Source organism: Archocentrus centrarchus, chromosome 20 (assembly GCF_007364275.1).
Source record: "Archocentrus centrarchus isolate MPI-CPG fArcCen1 chromosome 20, fArcCen1, whole genome shotgun sequence".
NCBI classification, from domain to species: Eukaryota; Metazoa; Chordata; class Actinopteri; order Cichliformes; family Cichlidae; genus Archocentrus; species Archocentrus centrarchus.
Window position 1 is genome coordinate 19060089 of NC_044365.1, and position 22606 is coordinate 19082694.

Genomic DNA, 22606 nt, shown 5'->3' on the forward strand with positions numbered 1-22606 from the left:
TTTACACCCTGAGCTTTCACTTAAAGACAGCTTTATAAAAAAAAAAAAAAAAATTAAAAATGGCGTCAGTATTATGACCTTTATCTGTTCGTTTTTCACCTGTTTCAAAGCCTTATTAAAATTCTTTTTGTTAAGTTAAAATGTAAAAATATTTTACTCATACCATTTACAGTGGCTCTATTAGGCTTTTTCCTTTTCTTTATATATAGAAGAGCAGCCCAAAATTCCTCCACAGCAATATGACAGACTGATACAGAAAACAATTAGTTCAAGTTATTGCTGTTAAAGACAGTTCTACAAGCTACCGAATCACGGGTGTACTTAGTTTTTCAAATGACAGCATATTCTGTTCCAGTGGCAGAGGCTTCAAATAATGTTGTCAGCGTACAAGTGAGTGGGTGTGTCACATGCTCAGGCTTCAGCTGCTCTAAACACTCAGACAGTGTGATGTCAGTGACACTGGATATCCCATATGTGGTCATCTCAGGCACACAGCTCTCTAAGCACAGCAGCCCCACCCACCTGAGGTTCAACTCTTCTACAGTACCAGTCAAAAGTCTGGACACACTTTTGACTGGTACTTTATTTGAGAGGGGCAGCCAGTCAGAAGAAAGTTGGCTTAAAGGGAACAGAGCTAAAATGGCTGGTTTCAGATAGAGGGACTGCTCTAAAGCACAGTATAAGATAAGTTTATTTTGAACAGTGAATCATGCGAGTCTAATAAAATTTTGAGCTGGAAATGATCAAAATAGGTCCCCTTTAAATTATAGACTCAAGAAAAAAATTAATTATTTGAATAAACCTAAACATGGGCACTTTTTACTGTCTAATATTTCCACAAGAGGATACATATTACAAATCACAATGTTAAGATCTTATTTTGTCTTTATTTTCCCAGCATTGAAGTAGAAATACTCGAGTCATACAGATGATTGCCTCATGTCACTGGAGCTGTATTTGTGCAGCTTTATATGGTGAACAGATAGCAGTAGCCAAACAAAGTGAATCTAAAGCAAGTTTTGGTGAAAAGTGTGGCACTTCCTCTGTGATTACCTCACAACCAGCTTACCTTCAAGTTCTGATTTGCTTTTTAGGAAAAACCTCATTCACATGCCACACAGCACTAGCAACAAGCAGGTAATGTGTGCACTGGAACCTGTTTTCCTCTCTCTTTGTCTCCTCATTCATCTCTCTTTTCTTCTTCTACTCTTTTCTATTCCTCTTTTAATTCCTCTCTTCAAGAGTAACAGCACTCCTGACAGCAGCACGCTCAGCGGCTGCTCGGACTATAGTAAATCGTCCCATGCTCAGACGGTGGTGATTTGGTCGACCACTCTGGTGCTGTCGTTCATTTCAACACACTCCACCTCCTGTCTCTGGCCCTCACCTCCAGGCCCATGGCCCCGGCTCTTGGAGGGGGGCAGGAAGGTGAGGAGGGTGGGCAGGAAGGCCAGTGTGTGCAGGGCCGAACACCCGGCCGTTAGGGTGAGGCAGCGAAATAGTGTGCGTGTGAGGTTGGAGCGTATGGAGCCTACAGGTACCAGGGCAGCACTGTAGCAGATGAGCGTCTGTAGAGAGGGAACCCCGTGTCTCTCCAGCGCCACTCTCACCCAGCGAGTCCTGCTTTCACCCCGACCTGCAGCAAAGCCACAAAGGAGTGGGCCACTGCAGTCTGCCGAGTGCCCCAAAGCTGAGATCAGACACAGCACAGACATACAGTCCAGCTCCACACCCCATAGGGTCATGAAGCCCAGCACGCCAAACTGGACAGAAAGCAGGGTGAGGCCCAGCCACACAGAAACCAGTGGCTCCACAACAGCCAGAGAGGACAGACCCAACAGGAAAAGCACCGCCAGCAGTGAGTGTCTAAGTGGGGAGCTGACTGCCGCAGCATAGCGGTCCAGGTAGACAAAAGAGGGATTAAAGATTAAGAAGCGGACACGTGAAGTCAGTGACAGGCGTCGCAGCGTATCCAGCAGCACTGACATCTCCTCGCGTTTGTTCTCCGTTGTTTTGGCAACCAGAAAGATCCGAGAAGCTGCCACATCAGGTTCCTCACCCTGGCCACGCTCTGCAAATATAATGTCATCTGCAAAGTGGGCAAATTGTGGCTCACGGAGAAAGGAGTGGCGCAGCGTATGGGTGAAATTTTCTCGTGGCAGGCTGGTGGACTGATTGCGGTCAGACAAGTAGTTCAGGTAAGCCTCCAGCCAGCTGATTCTCTGGAAACCTTTGGCATATTCCAGCAGGTCCCGCTGCACTGAGCCATTCCAGTAAGGAGCACTTTCATAAATGTAGAATCCAATCACAGGAGAGTATGAGCTGAAGTAACGCTGCTGGGCTCGGGTGTACAATACTGTTGCTGTATCCATTGCAACCAGCGCACTGGGGTCAGAACCCTGGGTCACCTGTTGACGACAGAGACATTTTTATTACATGTCACCAACAAAGATTTCAGAATTCTGTAAAAGAGAAACCACCAGGTGTGTGTCTCACCTGTAGGAATCCCATCAATCCAAAGGAGATGTATACCAGGTACAGTAGAACCACAAAGGGTTTGACATAAGTGTTAGTGATCCAGTCTCCGTAGCAGCGACGCACACAGCCCAACAAAAGGTGGGAGTCCTGAGGATGAGGGTCAGTGCTTGCTGTGGAATGTGTGTGAGGGTGTGGGTGTGTGGAGTTAGCAACATGGCTGTGCCCACGCATGCCAGGGTTATTCACGGTATGCGAATTTGGGTGCGTGTGAGTAAGGTCAGGGTTTGGCGTGTGAGTGTGACCAATCCCGTGTGGCGGATTTGTCACTTGGGTCTCGTCCTGGTAACGAGTGTACATTAAACATCTGTACCAAGCCGGTTTAGAATCCAGCCGGTCCGGTTTGGGGACTCGCCGGCAGAAGCAGCCGTGTCTGTACCCGGTCTCCAGGTAGCCTGTAAACACCAGACAAGAACTGTAGAAGGACAAAATGTAAACATAGCTGATGGTGACAGCCAGGGCGGCGGTCCGGCAGAAGAGCCGAACGGCTTCCATGTTGGTGAGTGGGGAAGCGGCCAGACCCAAGGTCATCAGGTGGATCATGGTCGAGCCAGAGAAACGTAGCATGACATCCTCGAAGACGCTCGCAACGCGCTCTTTCACGTGCTGGTCCTCACGGGTTCGTCTCCACGATGATAGCATCTCGAAGGAGCCGAAGAGCCCATGACCTGACGAGAAACAGAAGAGAAATGAGAATCTATTCAGCATTAGACCAAAGAATTTAAAAAGGTATTGCAATGCTATTACACCTATTTAACCAGAAAAATTAACTCAAGGAGAACTTTTTTATTTCTGCTTTATGTGGCCCATTTCCAAACTGGAAAATCTTTAATCAAGCCTAATTAAGTATCTCTTTGAAATTTTGATCATTTGCTTGTTGAGTTTGATTCTCCATTGATTCGATTCAGTTCAGTTCAATTCAATTCAATTTTATTCATATAGCACCATGGTAAAGACCGTACTGCTATGAGAAAGCACTTGGGAAGGAAAAACTCCCTTTTACCAGGAAGAAACCTCTGGCAGAACCAATCTCAGGGAGAGGCAGCCATCTGGTTGGTTCTGCCAACACAACATGTTTATCCAAATACTTTTAGTAAAGATATAATACATATTCCAGCAAAAATATGTTTTCAATATTAACAATACTCATTAAATCAAATCAATTTTAGGCATACTGTCAGAGGCTGATATTCTGTGATTATCTTTAACATTTCTAGAAATACTTTTTGGTAACCACATCCCAGAATAAACACAAAAAAAATTTCCATCCATGCATCTATCAATTTCAATAGCAAACAAATTAGCTTCAAGTTGTGTGGCATGTGAAAGAGTTTTTTCCTAAAAAGCCAGTCAGAACTTGGAGGTTACATAATAGGTTACATAATGTCTTTCTATTTATATAATCTATAACAATAAGCCAGATATAATGCATATCCATCCATCCATTTTCTTCCGCTTATCCGGGGCCGGGTCGCGGGGGCAGAAGCCTAAGCAGAGAAGCCCAAGCTTCCCTCTCCCCAGCCACCTCCTCCAGCTCATCCGGAGGGACCCCAAGGCGTTCCCAGGCCAGCCGAGATACATAATCTCTCCAGCGTGTCCTGGGTCTACCACGGGGCCTCTTCCCGGTGGGACATGCCCGGAACACCTCACCCAGGAGGCGGCCAGGAGGCATCCTAATCAGATGCCCGAGCCACCTCAACTGGCTCCTTTCGATGTGGAGGAGCAGCGGCTCTACTCTGAGCCCCTCCCGGATGGCCGCACTCCTTACCTTATCTCTAAGGGAGAGGCCAGCCACCCTTCGAAGGAAACTCATTTCTGCCGCTTGTATTCGCGATCTTATTCTTTCGGTCACTACCCAAAGCTCGTGACCATAGGTGAGGGTAGGAACGTAGATCGACCGGTAAATCGAGAGCTTCGCTTTTACGCTAAGCTCCCTCTTCACCACGACGGACCGGTGCAGCGTCCGCATCACTGCAGAAGCAGCCCCAATCCGCCTGTCGATCTCCCGTTCCCTTCGCCCATCACTCGTGAACAAGACCCCGAGATACTTAAACTCCTCCACTTGAGGCAAGAACTCGTTCCTGAGCCGGAGATGGCACTCCACCCTTTTCCGGCTGAGGACCATGGCCTCAGACTTAGAGGTGCTGATTCTCATGCCAGCCGCTTCACACTCGGCTGCGAACCGTTCCACTGCGAGCTGGAGGCCCCCCCCTGATGAAGCCAACAGAACCGCATCATCTGCAAAAAGCAGAGATGAGACTCTGAGGCCACCAGAGTCTCAGATATAATGCATACTTATGAGTTATTCACATCATATACTCATGTGTGTACAAGAATATGACTACATAATGAACCCATACTACGTAATCCACTAATAACAATGCATTAGGTATAACATCACTATAAACATAATGGAACCATGTTGTTTACATATGAGCAATATTCCTGAGCAGTAGATATGGCTTTAATATTGCTCAATGATGAGTCATAGTCTGTATTACTTATGGCCATGAGTCATCCCTGACCAACATGATAGACAATGCTCAGCCAAGCTGGCATCACAGGCTAATCAATAAGGCTGCAGCCGAGAACTGACGCTACTATAAAGTCTAGAGTCTATAGACCGGAAAGGTAAAACTTCATGGACAGACGCTCAGACGGATGGACAGACAGATGGTATGACGGCAATATCCTCCCGCTTTATATTGGGCATGAGGAAAAAAAAAGTAAAGTTTTAAGGCTAATCTTACAAGTAGAGAGGATGTCCATCTCCCGAATTCAAACGGGGAGCTGGTTCCATAGTAGAGGGGCCTGATAGCTGATGACTCTACCTCCCATTCTACTTTTGAAAACTCTCACAACCACAAATAAGCCTGCAGTCTTCTTTGTTTTTAATTCAAAATCAATAAATACATCAATAATAAATGGTAAACAAACTGTTTTCATTTACCCATTCACCCACACATTCATGCAAGCACTTTTTTCTACATCTAAGAGGTATCTAACATTCACACACACATGTTCACACTCCGATGAATGCATCAGGAGCAGCTCAGGGTTCAGTATCCTGTCCAAGGATACTTTGGCACGTAGACTGGAGCAGCAAGGGATTGAGCCACCAACCTTCCGATTAGTAGATGACCTGCTCTACGTCCTGAGCCACATAAAATGATTTTTTTGTAACTAAGCTTGAAATTGAAGTTTCTTTTGACTCCTCCCTTAGTCACAGGGGGTCACCACCACATCTTTGATTTAGCAGATTTTTACAGCAAAAGCCCTTCCTGACACAACCCTCCCTCCTAGTCTAAAACCAGGGATCTTTCAACCTTATTGCTTCAGTTTATTCATTTCAACAAATCAACGATGTTGCACTAGGAAGTGCAATAAGTACTTTTGAACTATCCCTCTCTGTATAAGGTCAGACCACAATTCCGTCTGAAGTGGAGAGACATGAAATGACAGATATAAGACACCGTGAAAATGCAGTTTTCTTGTGACTTTAACTCCAAAGTGAAAAATACCAGAAGCACCACTGCTGCTCCAACAGCAAATACACCTTATATCCAGTTTGCACTATGCTGTAATATAGGCAGACCAGAAATAAAGCCTTGTTCCTATACGTAGAGCAATAGTGTTAAAACAACAGTATGATTATCAGGAAAAGGGAAAGAACTGAATCATTGTTAATCCACTAATGCAAATTATTGCCCGTTTGCATGAATTTGTGTTTGTCCAGTCTCGTGTGCTGCACATACACATTGATTAAGTGCAGCAGATGGTTTTTAAGTTTTTTTTTTTTCCTTCTGTAGTTGCCATAGCATCCATGAGTCACCAGTAACACATGTACACCCCACCACTACCACCATCACCCCCCTCCCCAGTGACCTCAGCATGGCGAAACACTTAACACCTTAGCAGAGGCGCATTGTACCAACACTTGAGGCGTAGGTGTGGAGTACAGAGAGTCTGCAGATCTGCGATGTGTGTGAGGGAATTACACAGAGGATGATGGAGAAAAGAGGTGCAGAGGTTAATGTTGCAGAGAGAAGATGAGAGCAAAAAAAAGAGAGGCTAGGGACAGGACTTGCACAAGGATATTTACCAGCATGAGACAGACAGACAAGCACACACACGCGCACACATAGAGGCACTTAGAGAACCATAGAAGGATGTTTCCTTTTGCTGAAATCATGTCTGCCCTTGATATAACGATTGTGTCACAAAATAGTTTTTCAGACACTGAAAACTCTGTCAGTTTGTTAATTAAGGAAAAAAACGGAACAAACAGGCACACGAGCACAGACTTCAATGTCACGCTGAAGAATACAAACTTGTTTCTGTCATAACTGTGCTTGAATTCCTTTTACCTTTAAGAAGTGATCTTAACAAGTGAAGTAGTGCTGCTAATGATCATAGGAGGATACACTGTATATACAGTTGTGGTTAGAAGCTTACATACACACATCATGGGCATGAATGTTATGGTAATTTTGAGCTTTTAATGAGTTCTTTGAAAGGTTCTTCTTCCAGGCTGGAATGATTGTGCAGCCTATGTTTTTAATAACTTCAATGAAAAAAAACATATAAAATTATGTCATGAGAGATGCTGCATATATGGCTTTTTCTTAAAAATATAACTAAAATGGTCCATAAATTTGATTTAATCACATCAAGTAGTGCTGCTAATGATTATAGATGGGCTGACTGAATTTGGGGATGTGTTTTTCCAGTAAAATTTAAAAAAAAAAAAGATAATAATAAGGGGGTTTAAGAGGAGCCCATACACTGTACAGAAAACAGCAATTTTGGAACTGATGCTGATACCAGTTTGTAGGAAGTACGAAATTCAGGAATTTATTAACTGTTCAATATTTAAATAAATTCATATACTCCATGCATATGCAGAGTATGTTAAAAAAATGAGGGAGTTATTGTTTATTAACTACGTAGCAACTTACACTGAAGACGCAGATTGCATCTGCTCATTTGTGATGCTACTCTGATGCATGTGCTGCACACAGTCACAAGAAAAAGAATGTTTTCCTATGAAACACTAAGTATACCCCATGATTCATTAGCTTGTAGAACCACTTTTACCAGTGGTAACTTGAAGTAATTGTTTTTTTGTTCTCTCACATCATTGTGGAAAAACTTTGGCCAACTCTTTACAACATTGCTATAGTTCATTAAGGTTTGCTGGCATTCTCTCTGGCCGCTCTCTTAAGGTCCTGCCAAAGCATTTCAGTTGGGTTGAGTTCTGGACTTTGACTGGGCCATTTCAAGAAGTTGATTTTCTTTTTCAGTTGTTTTGCTTGGGCTCATTAAGTTGGTGCATAACCAAGTTTGGGCCAAACTTTTGCTGTTGGACAGATGGCCTCACATTTGACTCTAGAATACTTTGGTTTACAGAGGAATTCATGGTCATGTCAATGACTGCAAGGTGCCCAGGTCCTGTAGCCCAAACCATCACCCTTCCACCACTGTGCTTGGATATATGATTTGTGCTCAGTGGCGGTCCTAGCCTGTTTGGCGCCTTGGGCGAGCATCCCTGCCGGCGCCCTCCCACCCCCACCCCAACCCCCCATAGCAATCGCGCAGCAGCGTCTACCGCACTACTCCACTTGGGGGGTAATGAGCACCTGCTGTGTGGTGCATGTAGCTTTCTGCCATGGTCTGACAGACAGCTTTTAACTGAAGGTCTCCCCACCATCACAGGCACACTCAGAATTTCTTTTAAATTTTATTTGAAAAAACATGGAAGAAACTGAAATATTACACAGCTTCTGCTTACCTTCATCTTTGCTTATTTCTCCTGTTGTTCTTTTCTCTTTTTCCTAAACTGCACACCTGATGGCTTTGACCTTTTCCTTTCCATCTGCCGTAATTTGCACTGAAGCTGAATAGGTTATAACCACCACCCATCCACAGGGTTGTCAGATCTGACTGACAGTTGCCAGCCCAACACAACAAAACCTCCATTGAAACTCATGTTAATAGCACCAGGTGTGATATATATTTAACTAGAAGCATTCAGAGAGCGCAAACCTCCGCTAAGGCCATAGGGTCACTGACGCTGTAATACGTGTATCTAAATACTTTGAAATAATCTTTCATCTTTCCCAGACAACAATAACCCCCTATCCCGCAATAGTGTGTTACCTCGACCAGATCGCGGCTCCTAACCGTAGTAGGGAGACCTCTGGTCTCTACTTCGCTTGGCTCGTGGCTGGTAACTAACTTGCTCATCCATGTGGGTCACCTTTAGCAAGGCGGAGAAATGCAGCAAGTCGAAGGATTTTAGCAACAGAACTTTTATTCCTTTTTCCACCGCCACCGAACACACTTTTTCCCTCGCGCTCGTCTCCCACGCTAGCCCGCATACACACACACGGGGCAGAGAAAAGTGGGTGGTGTCTCTTAAAGGGGAAGGCTCTGCCTGTATCCCACAATACTGAAGAATCCTTAAAAAAATTCCTGGATCCAGATCGTGATTTGGATCGCCACCAAAATTTAATCACTTCTTCCTCTTGTCATTTCCAACCGCTCCACAAAATTTCAGTGACATCCGTTCATAACTTTTGGAGTAATTCTGCTGACAAACAGACAGACAAACAGACAAACAACGCAACCGAAAACATAACCTCCTTGGCGGAGGTAAATATACAGAGCTTTGGGTGAGTTGCCTTTATTTATAATTCAACAGTTACTGTTGGCTGTAACCAGGCCACAACTGTACAGGCATGAATGAATGAACCCGGCTGACTGTCTCACTCTCACGGCATCACTGCTTCACTTGACTCGCACCCCAGGCTGAGAGGAGAAGGGGGCGGGGCAGCGCTGTGTGTGTGTGACGATCGAGTGAAGCAGTGACAGCGAGACAGAGAATCCCCCGCCTGCCCCTTTCCTTCTGTTACAACCTGTCTGACCATTGCAGAAAGCTACATGCAATACACAGCAGGCAGAGGGCGCCCATTACCCCACAAGTGGAGTAGTGCGGTAGGCGCTGCTGCGGCGATCGCAATGCATTGGGGGAAGGGGGGGCGTCATGCCGCCCTAGATGAAATGCCGCCCTGGGCGGCTGCCCATGTCGCCCATATCAGAAACCGCCACTGTTTGTGCTGATATGCTGTTTGGGTTTCCCCAAATGTGGCGGTGTGAATGCTAATTATCTCCACTTCCGTCTTGTATATTCAAAGGGCATTGTTCCAGACGTTTTGTTGTTTGGTCAGATGCAAGCCTGTCTATTCTTTCTGATCTATTCATGCTGCCACTTTGTAGAGAGAAGATTATGGCTTGCTTGGAAAGGTACTTGTTCAGTCTTTTTGTAACTGTACTGTCATTAACATTTGACTCGGCACCTGCACAGAAGAGAATCCATAAGGATGCAGATCTGTTTAAACCAGCAGTCACGGTCATCGGCACCAAGCGTCCTGTCGCAGCACCCCGAGCACCTCACTCAAAGCCGCTCAGAGCTGCAGGAGCTACTGTAGCTGCGGCTCCGTCTACAGGTGTCATTAAGCAGTCTGTTGTTTCGATGGGCACAAAAACAGGTGGGACCGGGGCTCCCAAACGTAACCCTTGGGACCTGAAGGGCAAGGTCAGCGACATGGAGGATAAGATCCGAAACTACCAGACAAAAGTGAAATCCTTAAATCAGGAAAACGAGGTTCTGAAAGACTTGATGAGCCAGAGCCAGACAAAAATGGTGGAAGTGGAGACGGAGCTTCAGAAGCAGAGGACCAAGATCAGAGAGTATGAGAAGCAGCTGCAGGTGCTTGCAGGCGTCCAGGAGGAGCTGGAGAAAGTCCTGAGTGATAAGAACTTTCTTCAGAAGGAGCTCTCCAACTTGGAGGGAAAATCTAAAGTGATGGAGACTCTCCGAGACAGCCAAGAGACGGAGCTGCAGACTCTAAAGATGACGCTGTCTGTGCAGGAGTCGACTCTGGCCCGTCTGCAGGCAAACCTCCGGGACACCGAGGAGGAGGTCCGGTCTCTTAAAGACACTGTGGCCCAGCAGAAGGATGAACTTTACGCTGGAGAGATGGAGCACAGACGCCTCCACAACACCATCCAGGAGCTGAAGGGTAATATCAGAGTGTTCTGCAGAGTGCGCCCCCTGGTGGGAGGAGGCCTTCCCAAACACATACAACTCACTGCAAGTGACAATAAAGCAATAACACTGGCCAAAACAGAGGAGGTGAACGACTGCGTCATCAGGACGGAGACTGCCAACAAAAAGTAGAACCTGGGTTGAACCTCCTGAGGTTTCTGCTCCGGTTTAAACTCTGTTTGTGGTGACGTGTTCACAGCGTATCAATGTATGTAAAAACCTGCAGTTTCTGTAAATGTATTTTAAACAACTTGTGTGCATCTAAAATACTTCAGACCTTTCATACTTGTGTAGTAATGCACAGAAGTATCTGCAGCGCACTGCAATAAGAAAATGAAAAGGCAAAAAAAGTTGATTTCACTGATTCAGCGTCCTGATGTGTCACACTGAGCTCAGTGACCTCAGTGTGACACATCAGGTAAACTGATGCAGGTCCTCAGGTAACACCTGTGTTTACCTGCTGTTAGAAATCAATGACGGTATCACTGAGGCTTTCACCACTGTTTGTGTTTTATTCATCTGCATTATAACTTTTGCTCATTTTCAGTTTTTACTTTTTTTCATATCAGAAGGATGAAACTAATAATATGCATCGAAATTGAATGTTTAACATGTACACTATGACATACTCAGCAAATAAAACCAAGTTTAAAAAAAAAAAAAAAAAAAAAAAAAAAAAAAAAAGTGGGGTGGCTGTAGCTCAGTAGGTAGAGCAGGTCACCTACTGATCGGAAGGTCAGTAGGTGACCTTCCGATCAGTAGGTGACCTGCTGATCGGAAGGTCAGCGGTTCGAATCCTGGCTACTCCAGGCTACATGCCAATGTATCCTTGGGCAAGATACTTAACCCCAAGTTGCTCTCCGACCGTTCTGTCGGAGTATGTATGCGTGTGAATGTTAGTTAATTAAAAAGCACTTAGCTTTGTAAAAATGGAAGTGCTTGTATGAATGGGAGTGCATGGGTGAATGCAAAACAGGTTGTATAAGCGCTTTGAGTGCTCATACTGAGTAGAAAAGCGCTATATAAGAACTAGTCCATTTGACATTTAACATTCTAACTGAGGCCTTTAGAGTCTTGCATGTAGCTCTTGGATTTTTTGAAATTTCTCTACTGCTCTCAATATTGCACGGTCTGATATGGCATTGTGCTAACACACACCTAAATGCTCCAGACCACCAAACTACCAAAACCTCTGCTTTTATGGAGGTGCTCACACTTGTCAATGATCAGTTAATCAAGTGTATTTGATCAGCAGCACCTGCCTGCTACTTATCCTCTTAATTCCTATGGAAGCAGTGAGAGTCTACTTGAGTTTTTCACAGTACAGCATAGAGCCCTTTCTTTTTCACATGACTACATGCACTCTGAGCCATTCAGCTGAAATAACTGTGTGATGAAACCATTTATAAATCATTTATAAATTTTATATATATATAAAAAAAGAGAGGAACGCATTCAATTATCTCATGAGAGAAGTACAAGTGTCTGTCTCTCTGTGTTAGCCCTGCGACAGACTGGCAAGCTGTCCAGGGTGTACCCAACCTCTCGCTCCATGGCAGCTAGGATAGGCTCCACCTCCTCTGGGACCCTGAGTTGGAAAAGTGGAAGAAGATTGATTGATGGATGGATGGATGGATAGATGGACGGACGGATAATTGCAGATTATTATCATCACTAGAAATTAGAAATGACTTGCAACTGTTCTTTTAATAATATGCGTGGTAGTTCATGATCATTTAGCTATTGGCTTTCCAAAAAGTCAATTTCATGCAAAGAAAACAAACTGGTGAGTGCAGATTAATGTGATAGGTCACCTGGAAAGTAAGTAGTTTGCATTTCTGTGCTTACTTTCTGTGTTTCTGTTAAAAAAAAAACAGAAAGCTGCAGGAAGCTCGCACTTGTGACACTGATGTACTGCTCACTGTGCCGTTCCTGTTTGGCGTAACTCCCTGAAGCTCCACAATGGAGGTGGAAAGTGCAAAGTTAGCAACACCCACAGAGTCACAACAGTGACAGTAATGGCAGGCTTAAGCAGACCAGAATTATCCTATACCGTTAACAATTTACCCTCCTTGCTTCACAATCACACACCTGGTGAGTTAATGGCACAGGGTCATTATCTCATCAATGTGCGATGCACAATGTGAAACAGCCCTTGTGACTGATTTTAGAAGAGAAGGATGCAAAACTCTGTCATTTTTAAGATGTTAAAAAAATACTGCATTGCTCCCTACTCCTAATCCAATCTCTCTTTGTAACAAAGCTTTCTCTCAGCTCACGCTGTCCTCCCACCTTTTTCTGTCTGCCCACTTGCATTCTGAGAAGATCCTTCTCCCTGCCTGCCCGTCTTCCTTCTAACTACACTTTAACTTCATTTTCTGCTAAGAGAATCCTTATCTCAGCCTGCATTTGGAGTGATATTTCATATTTCATCCTCTCCGTCTGCTCCTCTGTACTTTCTGTTCACTCTGCAGTTGTTCTAAGCCTGACAGCACCCCCACCACCACCACCACCACCACACACACACACACACACACTTTCTCTTTGTTCCTTCTCGATTTCTTATCTCTGTCCAAACAAATAAACTAATTTAGTTAATTAATTTAGTACCGAATGCAACCCAAATGAATGCGCAAACACTGATACAACTTTATTGTCCCTTTCCACATGCAAGGTGCTGCATAACTAGGAATGCAGAGGCAATCAAATTAAGCTGCTCAAACAGTCACTGATCAGTAGCAGAGGTTTGTTAAGCTGCTGATTGATTTGTGTTTTCTCTTTAGGAAATACAGATCTATAAATGCTACTGTACAGATAATGTTTGACAGAAAACCTAATTACCACACCACTATGAATACATATGGAAAACTCATCACCAAAGCCACTGTATGCTAATATGTCTTTAATCTTTCCATTTAAAAGTGCCCAGTTCATTTTAAACAAATTATCTGTTAATATTCGTAGCTGTTCATAGCTAAACCCAAACTGATTATTCTTAAATGTTACTGCTGCCAAATGTCAGTCAGTCAATAAAGATTCCTGGGGTAAATTTAACTAGTTTATAACTGATGACCGCATCACTTCCCTTTTTTAATATAACTCTTTACATACTGTATGCATGCAGACTGTATTTATTTGAATAATATAAACCAATATATTAATACCTGAGTTTCATACTACTGGTAAATCAGTATTTTCACTGAACCCAGCACCCATTATCTGTTGGGGCTGTCCTTAATCAACCTTGAGCTCTTTGGACTATTAGAGAGGGTTATTAAATACAGTGTGTTTGTGTCATGTGATTTAAAAGCTCAGAATATTTGACATTTTTACTTAAATTATAGTGGAAATAACCACCTTATTACATTACATCAATAAACAATGTTGTTGCAGAAACTGTTTTGAAAGCCAAGGTAGATGTGATTGAAAAACAGAGGACAGTGCGCACTTGTGTCCATCCTAATGCAAACTATGCTTTATCATCCTTCTCCACACTAATTAGTACCATAATTTACAAAATAAACACCTTGTTGTAATAAATAAGACTTGAAACTTTGAATTGAAACTATAAACTTATCAGAATAATGTTTGCTGTGGTCATACATCAAGGTCAATTTCCTGTAGACTTCTATACAACTGGACTTCTTCGGGCAACCAGAAGAGGCGCCCCCTACTGGCCATTAGATAATAATTTGATCCATATTTCAAACTTTGTAAGAGATGGTCTGACTAGACCTCTACTGTATGTGTAAGCAACTTCTAATCACTTTTGACGAAGGAGTTAACGTCAGGGTTTCAATCATGTTTAACAACTTGTATTTGAGGCTTTACCTAACCAGACCTTGACCATTGCATCAAAAAAAAAAAAAAAAAAAAAAACATCATTAATCTCTCTGAAAGGCACTCAGCGCTTACATATATGGTGAAGGAGGACTTCACATGTAAAATACCTTTCTGTTCCAGCCAGAACTCATTCAAGACCCTGCTTCAGCAGCTTCAAACTTTTTTTTTAACCTTTAGTTTTGGTTTTTGCCATCAGCCAAAAAAGCATGTTGTTGTCACCGTCATTCTCTCCATCAGTAAGTCGAGTTCATGCCCCACCACTTGTCAGTCAGTTGACGTGTTTACTCGGAAATGACATTCAACCTGAGGCAGACATCTGAAAAATCTATTACAACAGGTACTGAAAAAGCAGACTGCGATGGAAAAGCAATGCCAATGTTCAGTGTGGCTCCCACCTGCCATGCATCAGCATCAATTAGTTTTTGAAAACATCCTATACATAAAGGTTAGTGTCAGATAAACTGGAACATTATTTCATAAACACCCAAAAGGTAAAATATACTGTGTGTATTTGTTATTTCAAGAGCAAATATATCAGCGTTAAACCTACCAAGCATGACAAAAGGGATGCCCAGGTATGTGGAGTTGTAGGTGGCCCCAGTCAGGTTGAGAATCCCAGCAGCAGTGAGGCCTGACAGTGTGATAGACAGCAGAGCTAGCAGTCCCAGCCAGGGTTTGGATCTTACACAGTCCCTCATGGAGCAGCAAAGGATGACAAGCACCCCACATACTCCCAAACTGGCCAACAGGGGGCGGCGTGCCAGCACCGAGGAGAACTGGAAGTCTGTCCTCAGAGAAGATGAAGTAGAAGGGTAGAGCCCCAGCTTTGGGTGCAACTCTGCAAAGTGCCGCAGCTCAGCACAGAAGGCCTTTTCCCACTGGCTGGCCACCCGGTCCATCAGGCCGCCTCGGGCTTGGAGGTAGTAGGTGAGCTGCAGCGCCCTGGCAGAACGGACGCCTTCTCCCCTGACCCCTGTCCCCTGAGCTCGCATCGCCCCTGCAGCACCCCAGCCCTGCACGCCACCCAGCTGATGGCCAATGTACGCCTGCCGCCCATCTGCCAGCTGTGTGATGGGGTACCTCAGGACTGGGATGGAGCGATTGGAGCTGCGAGCTGACTGGATCTCTTCCATGGCGCGGATGATGTCATCAATGATGCAGACATTCTTGTCATCAGGGAGGCAAAGGTAGGAGAAGGAGTAGTTGAAGCTGTTGAAGCCTGTTGCTGGAACCGTCACCTGCATCTGGTAGATCCGCCTATGGAGCTACAGGCAGACAAAAAGAGGCGAGAGTGAAAAGTTTCCCTATGCAGCACAAAAACTGAGTGTGAGCAACTCATTCACCTACTTTGTGTTCTTGCTGTTTGTGTGACTATGAGAGAGAGAAATTTGGGGGAGTGCATGTGTGTGTATGTGTTACTCAACTGAGAAACAATAGTTGTCTCAGAGTCCTCCTCCGTTTCTATGGCAAGAGGACAGCAGCGCCAGCATCCACAGTGCTGGTTACTAAGCAACAGGCCTGATGCCAGTTTCTGCCATGGTGAACACGAGCAAAGCTGTGTCCTACCTCAGAGTGCTGCATTGGCTTAAGACAGGGAGTGTGTTTCTGCAGGAATGTCTCCTGAAGATGGTTTTGGTTTGAAAGTTATTGTTCTGCACCAAACTGTCCAAATGTAAAATAAACTTTTACTGCCAGATTCCTCCACTCTGTCATCATTATTGTTGACAGCTTCACGGTAGGGACTTAAAAAATCCTGCTCTAAGGGCCTCAAGGTAGGCACACTAACTTTAGATGCTCAGTCTGCAATATTTGAACACTGTAAGTAAATGTAAACTTGCTTATGTTCAGTTAATTTCATCTACATTCATTTTGTCTTTCTCAAGTGTAGACCTGCTGTACTCTGTGCTCAACACAGATGTGACTGTTTTATTTTGATTATTCAAAAATTATTTTTAGTAACCATCCTCAGTAATTTATGAGGCAACTACTGTTTAGTAGGTGTATGAGGCACATTTATGCATTATGTATCCAAGCAAGTTTCTCTCCAGGATAAAAAAAGTCTTATCTTGTTCTCTGTACTGAAGAAACTGAAGTGACCCTGTTTTAAAATGTAAATATTACATTGCAAATTTTGATTTGTTTCAGATTTGTAATCTGTCCAGCTCAGAAATCCCTGGTGTTGAGAGTTAAAGAAAAACCTTGGCAAAACAAAAATAGTATTGTTTTACAAAGGTTTACAGACTAGTATTGGATTTTGGGGGATGGCTGGGAATATAATTTACTGAATTAGAAAAAATAAAAAATCCAACATCGACACGAGAGAATATATTTCATGGGGCTCACTGTTTATCAACTTTCCAGCAACATATTTTACAAACTAGTTAGAAACTCTGACAAAGCACCTGTGATGCTGCTACATGTGAAAGTGTGAGACTGTGTCTCTGCCCTGTGATGGACTGCAGACCTGTTCAGGGTGTACCCTGCCTCTTGTGTGTGACAGTTGGGATAGGCTCCAGCCCTCCTGTAATCTTAAGGCCCCAGTCACACAACCACCCATCGCTATGAAAAAATTAGTTTCCCCAACCGATTGCAAGAGGTTGTTGGAGGTTGCTAGCAAACCTGTGAAATCCACTGCTAAAGCCCCAGTTACACAGGTTTAGTGACCAGTCAGCAGCCTGTATTCCCTGACCAGTTGGTGAGTAGTTGCGGCAGGTTGCTTGCTGTCATTAGGTGAAATTGGTCACAAACAGGTATATGGTGCTGCACCAAAAACCTCTTTGTGATTGCTTTGGTTGCTAGCAGACTGCTAGAGTCACCTGCAGTTTGCATGGAAGACACCAAATTGTCTGCAAAAACCTGCCAACTACTCACTAAGTGGGTGTGAAACTATGAAGAGTGCAACACAAACTGTAAATGGAGGCTGTTCCCCTTCGAGGTAAAAGCTGTGCCGGTAAAGCTGGTGCCAGTAAGGCACACCTTTTACGTTGAAGGTGAATGGACTCCGTTTTCAGTTTCACAGTTGTGAAGATGTTACTTGACCAGGGTGTTGGATCACGCTTGTCAGAAAAGAAACTGGTGCCAATTTTGCATCTGTGGTGGTGTTCTTTTTGTCTTTTTCTTTTGAAACTAGATGTACTATCACATAATAGTAAAGGCCAGGTTGTTTGAACACCAAACATTTTACTATAAAAGATGACAATCGCCTCAGAAAAGAGAGAGCTGAGGTGAATCAGTTTATTTACCAACCACAGATTAAATACTTCAGTAGATGCAGTCAATGGGTGTGACTCAGAAATCTTACTCTTACTGCAAGTGGAGCTCCTGTCTAGTTCTTTCTCTCACTCTCGCTCTCACTCTCTCCACCGACGCATACTCCAGTTTACTACATGCAACAAGTTTAGACCCAAAGGGATGTGAAAAAGCTTTCGGGAAAATGTAAGAACTCAGATACTGAGGGCAGGCTAAGAGCAAGCGAAGACACGGAAAAAGGAACATTACACTGCCTTGAACCTCACGGCTGATATGTAACACAGTCAGATTATGTAACAGTGATTTTACCCTTTTTACAGCACTCTCTTTTATGCACCAACCTGTTTCTCTCTCGCTGCTTGTTGGCAGCAAAAGATGCACAGCCCTGAGCTCTCTAACTGTGGCAGTCCTCTGCGGACCATCGCTGAATGCATGTAAAGTGGGTCACAATAACAATCTCTGATAAACACATACACAGAAAAACATGCATGTATGGAGCCTTCACAGGTTCAGTCTCCTCAGCAGAGCTCGGTTTCTCCAGCATATGAGTCAGCAAGCTCTGATTGCAGCCTAATAACTTCATGAAATCATTTTTGCTAATTGCTCCAGGGGTGTCAGGCTGATACTCATAACACCATTTAGGTGTACCAACATGGAGACCTCTAAGCTCCAGTTAACGTGTGATTAAGATGCCCTGCTTAGTAACCTTAAAAGGCTGTCAGGGTTGTTTGAAATGAGACTCTGTCTAATGAATATCAGTCACGGAGAGTGAGAAGGCAGGCAGCCTGCAGATACTGACCTTCACTTCTTTGTGTTTCTGAATGAGAGTTTGTTTTTAAAGCTGCATCCTGCTGATGCACCGCCACCTCATTTTCTGATGTATACACTGTGATTTAAAGGGCACGGGAGCTAAATTGTCAAATATTGTACTTTTCAAGTGTTGTGTTTTTGCTTGGCATTTTGCCACAGGAGACTCACAGAGTTCTTAAATCCTTGTGTGTGCGTATATGTGCGCCTGAACTCTAAAATTACTTTTCAAAGGTTGGAGGTCAGCTCACAGCTCAGATTCTGTCCATGCCAATCTTGGCACCTATTAGTTGAAGCCTATTCCTTCAGCAGAGTCGCTCTTCTGCATATTAATTTGTTTAGTTTAGCCTTATTTGTGTTTTCATTTCTTTATAGATGCCTTCAAGTACTTTACATTCATTTTATTTAATATTTTATTTATAGACTGTCAGCTAAAATTCACAATGACTAAAAAAATAGTTGAGAGTTTGTGGCATGTGTATACCTTTAGTATGGCGTCCAGGTGAACCGGATCCAGTACGCTCCCCTTTCGGGTGGTGATGATCACGCGCCCATAGCGGCCCGGCGTCTGTAAGTCAGAGTAGAGCGCGTGCTTGGAGCGGTTCACGGGGAATAAGCTGTCCACGAGGTTGCCTTCTATCTTGGCCAGGCTGTGTTTGGGCGCAAGCAGACTCTCCACGTTCTCCTCCACGCGGTACCGGCTGAAGCTGGCACCCAGCAAGATGGACAGGAGCACGGGGGCCGAGGCGAAGAAGACCGGGTGGCTCGCTACGAACCGACCCAGCGCGTGGAACGAGGTCCTCAGGCCCGCGTGCAACACCTGGCGCAGCATCCTAGCGCGCGGCCGCGGCTCGAGCCTCTCCCACCGACCGGAAAGCCCCGGAGCACTGCCGAGCCTCAGGGGCTGCCGGACGCATCAGTGGGCTCCGTCGCTCTCTGTCCGGGGTAAAGGAGGTGATGCCGGGTGGTGGGAGGATTTGTCCCCAGGAGCAGGAGGTCACCAGCCGGGGAGAATCCAACCCTCCTCCGGTCACAGGGGCGCCCCTTTGCCGGGGTTCTTTCATCCGCTGGAACAACGCAAAGGACAGAAGGCTGCTAAATAAGCCAGCATTTCTCTGCTTTGCGTTTTGAAATTATATTGCTAGCTCTGCTTTACATTTAATAGGCAGTACCCCACTGCGCTCAGTGCCTCCTGCAAACTGCAGGGCTCTGTGCGCAAGAGAAAAATCGCAGAGCCCAAGTGATCTCATAATTAGACTTGTTAAGCGTCTCCCCAAAACTGTCTAGTAGTTCTGCTCGCAGCGTGCGCTGAAGACACACTGTAGTTGCACTATATTAAAGCCAGGCTGTACATACCTAAAGATGAGAGCGGGGATACCGACCCGGTGATGACGGAGATCATCTAAGACGCACTTAGACCGGGATTTTATCCTGCCGGCTGTCCGTGCGTCCAGCTCCACCCTGCATCACACAGCCTGATGGGTGGTCGAGATGGGTGGGTAGGTGGGAGTCGCAGGATAGAATAAGTAACGCGTTGTGCATGCAGTGGGGATGCCGATAGAGCTGTTTTGTCAAATCAGCCTAATTTGGGTTTTCTCTGCGGCAGAAGGCTGACATCCACCCTCTCTTCCCCCCATTGCCCCGGTGGTTTAGCGGAGCTCCTATTCATCTGCCACTAATTACCGGCTTTCAAACCGGCGACCGTCTCTCCGCGTCTCTCCCTCTTTTTTGCTTTCCCCCTTCTTTTGTACCGCCCTCACGACCCGCTCCGAGCCCCCTTTTTCGGCCCCGCCTCTCGCCGTTCCGCGCCGCTGCGATGCAGAGAAGCGATGATGTCCGTGGAGAAGGATTTCTAGGAATTCAACATGTTACAAGTGTTTCTACTGACACTTATTCTGTGATGCCTCAATCAGAAAAAAAGAAGACATAAAGTTGCTCGGTGCATTCTAATGTTGTGGCACTGATGTTTTCCCCCTCTGTGTTAGAATATTTCCAGCCTTGAACCGTTTTAAAGATAGAAACGTGCAACTATGACAACATATTTGTATTTTCCTGCTGAAATAAAACTTTTTTTTTTTTTTTCGCATACATGCCCCATGTCGCAGATGCACAAAGTATCTCTTAGGCTTGCTGTTGTGTAGTCCGTTCCCATGGAAACCGGACAATTACTTTGTGTTTTTTTTTTTTTTTTTTTTTTTTTTACAAGCTCTCGTTCCTATGGCAATAGCGATGCCACCCATCCCCCAAACACACACACACACAGATACACGGTATAGTGCACACAACACACTTTCTGTCACACACCTGCTGACTCCCAATCTGCTTATGGCGTGGTGGAGGTGTCTGATACAGTGGCATTAAAGCCAGAAGAGTGAGGGAAAAAGAGAGAGCAGGGAGCAGAGGAGGAAATAATGAGTGCAGACAAACAGAGATCACTCTCTTCTTGTCTGCCTGTGTGTCTGTATTTAAAACCCTGAAATCAAATAGCCAAGCAGGCTTTGCTCTGTCTTCATGGGACCACTAATGGCTCCCTCCTCTCCCCAGATATCTTACATCAAGGCTGTTTGGATTTAAGACAGATTCAGAAAAAAAAAAAAGCTCTTTACTCACCATGTTTGGATTAAATGAAAAGAAATAGTGCACTACTTTAAACTAAAGAAAGAAAGGGCATTTGCAGCAAAGGGTTTTGTACATGTGCAAAAAAGCAAAGGTTAACCCTTGAACTGTTATTTTGTCTTATTGCATTTTTACAAAACATAACCCAGCTTGATCATTTCACATTTCACCCACATATTTCCAGATGAATCAAAAACATTCAAGTGAGATTAAAATTTCCCACTCTGGGAACCCTCACTGTACTCTGCTGGCTTAGTCCTCTTGAGATAGCTGCCAATTTTTCAGGGATTCCAGTGTAGCGAGGATATCCGTTTCAAGATGCTGGTCATTGTGGGGCCATAACAAATGTCTTTTGCTCTCCACGTGAACTGCATGCAACCAAAGCCTGTTCAAATGTGACTGGTCCGTAACACTTCCAAAATGGGATGGACTGCAAAGTGAAAGCAGAAAGATTTCGGAGCCAAAAATGTTGTTCTGCATATTTATATGTAGATATCAGTTTATATAGATTAGAATTTGCGGCATTATTTGAGCACTATAGAAATCTATTTTTGCCATCTGTTGCAGCTGTGACAGATAATTATGGTTATGTGCCAGCCACTGCACACGTGCCTCTCTGTTATGGATTAGTGTTAGCCAATTGGTTTATTTAATAAAAAATGACGCAATTAACCTGTGACGCATCAATAGCTCTAAATGTCTTTTCTTGTTTTCTCTCAGGATGTCAGAGGTGGTTCAATTATCTGGTATGCTGGATTTGAGATTTTTTTACCACCCAAGATGGAACGTCTGGATGTCAGAAGTTTTTCCTGTTGGGACATAAAGACCCACTTCGTCACAAAGTAAACAGCAATATGCTGGTAATGTGAGCAACTCATCGGCATCATGAGACCTGACAAATGAATGGAAAAGCTCATCTTTTCAAAAGCTACATCAGTCCTCAGTTCAAGGATGCACCATCTCATTGTTATATGCTCATAACTGCTTACAAGAAGCCACAAAACCCACAACTGCTTAAAAGGAAAATCTTAAACATTTTCATCTAGTAAATGTAAGCCAGCCATCCCATTATCAACATTCTATCACTTATCTGTGTCCGAGTTGTAGGGGCAGCAGTCTAAGTGGACATACCCAGACTTCATGAGGACCTCCTCTAGCTTTTTGTCTTGCAGCTGAGGTATAATCTCTTCAGCATGTCTCTGGTCTTTCCCAGGGTCTCCTTGTGTCAAAGGTACCCAGAGCACCTCACCTGGAGGTATCCAGGAGGTGCCCTAGATAGATGTTTGATCCTGCTACTTCAATCACTATCCTTAGCTCATGGTCATGGGTGAGGGTAGGAAGATAGATTGACCTGTAAATCAACAGCTACACCTTCACATTCAGCTCTCTTCACCATGACAGATTGGTACAGCATCCACCTGCATGCAGATGTGGTGCCAGTCTGTC

At 44.4% G+C, this 22606-nt stretch overlaps 1 protein-coding gene across 1 annotated transcript; it reads right to left on the bottom strand.

The window, feature by feature from the left end:
• Positions 1–1041: 1041 nt before the first annotated feature.
• ptchd1 (patched domain containing 1) lies at positions 1042–19989 on the bottom strand. The gene is made up of 5 exons (XM_030756906.1): positions 19901–19989; positions 19029–19611; positions 15039–15753; positions 2497–3203; positions 1042–2408 (listed from the first exon to the last, which is right to left on the bottom strand). The coding sequence occupies exons 2-5, from the start codon at positions 19374–19376 to the stop codon at positions 1308–1310; spliced, it is 2871 nt and encodes a 956-aa protein (XP_030612766.1). The 5' UTR covers positions 19377–19611; positions 19901–19989; the 3' UTR covers positions 1042–1307.
• Between the last annotated feature and the right edge of the window lie 2617 nt (positions 19990–22606).